This window comes from Arachis ipaensis, chromosome B02, assembly GCF_000816755.2.
Source record: "Arachis ipaensis cultivar K30076 chromosome B02, Araip1.1, whole genome shotgun sequence".
NCBI lineage: Eukaryota > Viridiplantae > Streptophyta > Magnoliopsida > Fabales > Fabaceae > Arachis > Arachis ipaensis.
Genome location: NC_029786.2, coordinates 6,784,795 through 6,789,085, shown reverse-complemented (window position 1 = coordinate 6,789,085; position 4,291 = coordinate 6,784,795). Strand labels below are relative to the sequence as shown.

Here is a 4,291-nt window from a genome sequence, read left to right as displayed (position 1 = left end):
TGTGCTTCTTGATACATATAAAACTTACAAAGTAACTAAAGGTAGCTGCTGAGAAGTGAGAATCATCTATCTGACAGTGTTGAGTACTAGAAAGCATGAAATCTTCTCTGTAAGAAAATTTAATGTGTCAAATTCTGAATTCAGCTATGATGTAAAATACTTTAGAATCATATACTGTCAAATCAAGTAGATAATAGGATATGAGGAACACTGCAATATTTGAGATTGAGAAGTACAAGAATTTATATAAGAAAGGCTTGTAGAGACTATAGGATGCTATGTTATTCATCATAAAAAAAGAGACATCATTTATTAGAAGCTCTTTTATTGTGAAGTAATAGTTTTCTGCACAAACATTATTGAACATTAGTTCCTAGAATACAAAGTCCTTCATCAGTGTAAAATGGATGATCACATAAAGTTACAAAAACTTTCTAGCAACAATTTACAGTGATAAAATCATGATAATCTGTACTTATAGAAAAAAAAAACAAAATTTTCTTTGCACAAGTGTATACATATATATCTACTGTCAAAGATTTTTTGTTGGAGAAATTTTTTTGCTTGGATGATACTATGTTGTTCGCTTGGACAATCCTACATTCTTCAACCATTCAACAACTTCTCTGATGCTTGGTCTCTTGAAAGGATTGTGGCTGACACACATACATGCCACATCAAGAACTTGCAGCATCTCTGCTTCATAGCCTTTTCCTCTCAAAAGAGGGTCAAAAACTTGATCTTCTTTCCCTTCAATTCTCATTTGTTGAACCCAAGCAACCAACTCTCTTGACATTTTCGGCTTGCATACATCGACCGGTCTTCTTCCGGTGAGAAGCTCTAGCATGACAACTCCAAAGCTATACACATCTCCTCGTAGAGTTGCCACCCATGCTTGTCCATACTCAGGGGGAATGTATCCTAATGTGCCTACAAGTTCAGTTGTGACATGAGTTTGATAAGGAAGAATCAACCTGGACAAGCCAAAATCAGCAACATGTGCCTCAAACTTTTCGTCGAGGAGTATATTGCTTGACTTTATATCACGATGCACAATATGTGGCTCGCATATCTGATGCAAATAGGCCAAACCACAGCTTGCCCCTTGTGCAATCTTTAAACGAGTCGGCCAATCAAGTTGAGATGCGCCATCGGCCTTTTCATGCAGCCAGTAATCAAGACTTCCATTCTCCATGTAAGTATACATCAGAAGCCGAAATCCATCATGGACACAATAGCCTTGCAGTGCCACCAGATTCTCATGTTGTGCTGTGGACAAAGCCTCTACCTCTGCCTTAAATTCCCTCTCCATGAGGCCTAAATCCCCTGAAAGCTTCTTGATGGCTAGTGTAATTCCATTTGGTAATGTTGCCTTGTAAACCAAACCGAATCCACCACATCCTATTATGTTTGCCTGGCTGAAATTCTCAGTTGCTTTCAAGATCTCAAATATGGTAAGATCCTTGGTTTCGTTCGCTTTGTTTGGGAACAATACCACTAGGCTGGCCTCCTTGTCAACCTCAGGATGAACACCACTGTTGGAGTATGGAGAAACCGATCCCAGTTCGATCTTGTCATGGTCTTCTCCGGGATTGATCCTTCTCTTGGAGAGTATCCAAAGTGTCAGCACTGTCATGATGCAACCAGTGCCAAAACACACTGCAATAATAAGTCCTAATATTACTTTTCTGTTTGTGCCACGATGAGCTTCAGTGCTGTTAGAATTTTTTTGAGTAGGACAAGAGTGCTGAATCACTGTGCCACACAATTGCGCATTCCCTTCAAAGCTGGAGGAGGAGAATGTATCAAATTGTCCACCAGTTGGTATCCGTCCTTGGAGATTATTGTTTGCTACACTGAAAAAAGACAAGAAATGCAGCACCTTGAGCGAATCAGGAATTTCGCCAGATAAATGGTTTCCGGAGAGGTCTAGTTTCTCTAAGTTAACCAAGCTTGAAATCTCAGATGGTATATTGCCAGAGAAGTTGTTGCTCTTCAAATCCAGCTGATGAAGGACCTTCAAATTTCCAATCTCAATTGGAATACTGCCACTGAGTCTGTTCCGTCCCAGATACATCACTGGTGGCAGATTGGAAAGCTGATTATATTGCATCTGGGAAACATTGTTGGCATCGGCAAAAACCGGTAACTCCAAGTAAGCTCTTTCGACTTTATCATTCGCCTGTTGTGATATCAGTGCTGGCAGCCTTGTAAGCTCAATAGGAAATATTCCTGTAAGGTGGTTAACAGACAAGTCCAGGTAGAAAAGCTGAGGAAGTGTACCTAACCAGGGAGGAATCGAACCACTGATTTCGTTAAAGGACAGGTCCAAGACCTCAAGCTTTGTCAGGTTCACAAGCCAGCCTGGTATTTCGCCGGTGAAACTACAACCTCCAAGTCCTAAAACTTGGAGCTTCTGGAATCCACCTGTGTCTGCTATGTCAACATCACTAGGTAACTTTTCATAGAAGAAATTTTTTGAGAGCATCAGAGTTTTAAGCTCCTTTAGCCCTGTGAGAATTCGCAGAGCCCCCGTGATGTTTTGCAGCTGGTTCCTTGAAACTGCTAGGAAAGAAAGGGATTGAAGGCCAATAATCTCATGCGAAATCTGTCCCTCGAGATTATTGAACGCTAATCTCACAGCTGTAAGATTCTTGCATGCATAGAGTGTTGGTGGCAAGATACCACTGAAGTTATTGTTGCCAAGATCAAGTGTTGTGAGTTTAAGGAATCTTGAGAAGTTGAATGCTGAGAGATTCCCTTCCAATAAGTTGACCCTTAAATTCAACACAAGAAGATTGGCACAGTTCATCATAGATTGGGGCAAGGTACCAGTCAAGTTGTTAACATGAAGGAGCAAACTCTGCAATTTGATGAGTTCACCAATCCTTGGTGGAATTTTTCCTGTTAAATTATTGGAGTATAGCTCCAAAACTGTGAGGTTCGTGAGGCGAACAATGTCATTGTCGATTGTTCCACCAAGCTTGTTCCGGGGCAAAGAGATTTCTGTCAAAGAAACAGCATCAAAGACATCAACTGGGAGATTCCCAGTTAGTTCATTGAATCCTGCTCTAAACTTCTCGAGCTTTGAACACGCTCCGAGCCCTGGCTGAATAGTATCACCAAAATCATTGTAGGAAAAGTCCAGGGATCTCAAAGCCGAGGAGTTATGATCATTGATGCAAAAGAGTGAAGTTGGAATTTGACCTGTGAAGCTGTTATTGCTAACATTGAAATACACCAAATTCCCTCCTCCTGCTATATGCTGAATGAGAGAATGTTTCAATGTTCCATTGAACAAATTACTAGACAAATCAATCTCCTGAATCACAACACTTGTATTTGTATTTCTATTGCTAGTTTTGTTACTATCAACAAAGGGTGATTCTGGCAATTCACCAGAAAGCCTATTATAGCTTAAATCAAGAACAAGCAAATGATCAAACAGTTGGTATAGGTGGTCAGGGAGGTTACCAGATAACTGATTATGTGACAGATTAAGGTATGATAGACCTTCAAGACCGGTCAGAGATGGCGAAATTCGTCCGAATAATCCTCTAAATGGAAGCTCAAGATGTGTGACTCTGAGATCCGAATCACAGGTAATCCCTTCCCATTTGCAGCAATCAGAAGAATTTGACCAATTGAGAGAACCATGTGTGGAAGAGATTGATATGTTGGCATACAAGGCCAATAAAGAATCTCTATCATTCTTGTTACAACATGAAACTTGATCAATCAAAAACAAGGAGAGAATCAAAGGCAATACAATAACAGATACCATCAAATTAAAACAAGAAGCTTGTGTCATCACAACTAAACAAGAATCCAAGATTGATTAAGAGGGAGTAATAACAGTTACAAGTTGTTGAAGTTGAAGTGATGATGAAGGTGATTGTTGTTGGTGGTGATGGTGATGAAGATGAAGAAGAAGAAGGAAGAGGGGAACACAAGGGAAGAGAAGAACCAATGTGGTGAGAGATTTTTGGGTTGGCATGGCTAATGAGCATGACCATCCATTGACTCTGCAAAAACAAATCAAAGGGTAAAAGAAAAGACTTTTCTTTTTCTTTTTTATTTTCATTTCTTTTTCTTGTGGGGTGTGACGTTGACAACAACTAGTAGAATTTATTAATATGGCGACTATTAATAATCTTTAAAAAAAAAAATAAGAACTCCCCACAACAATAAAATGAGGTATGGTACAATATAAAAGAAACAAAAAATGTAAATAATTTGATATATTTAATTAAATTATTTAACATTTTAATGTGTATTATTTTAGGATTGA

At 39.1% G+C, this 4,291-nt stretch overlaps 1 protein-coding gene across 2 annotated transcripts; it reads right to left on the bottom strand.

Annotated features, from left to right (window-relative positions):
* Positions 286-4,061, bottom strand: LOC107624733 (tyrosine-sulfated glycopeptide receptor 1). 2 transcript variants are annotated; one of them, XM_016327169.2, is made up of 2 exons: positions 3,863-4,061; positions 286-3,729 (listed from the first exon to the last, which is right to left on the bottom strand). In XM_016327169.2, the coding sequence occupies exons 1-2, from the start codon at positions 4,014-4,016 to the stop codon at positions 575-577; spliced, it is 3,309 nt and encodes a 1,102-aa protein (XP_016182655.1). In that variant the 5' UTR covers positions 4,017-4,061; the 3' UTR covers positions 286-574. The 2 variants fall into 2 exon arrangements, with proteins under 2 accessions (XP_016182655.1, XP_020970970.1); XM_021115311.1 differs by having other exon boundaries at positions 286-4,023.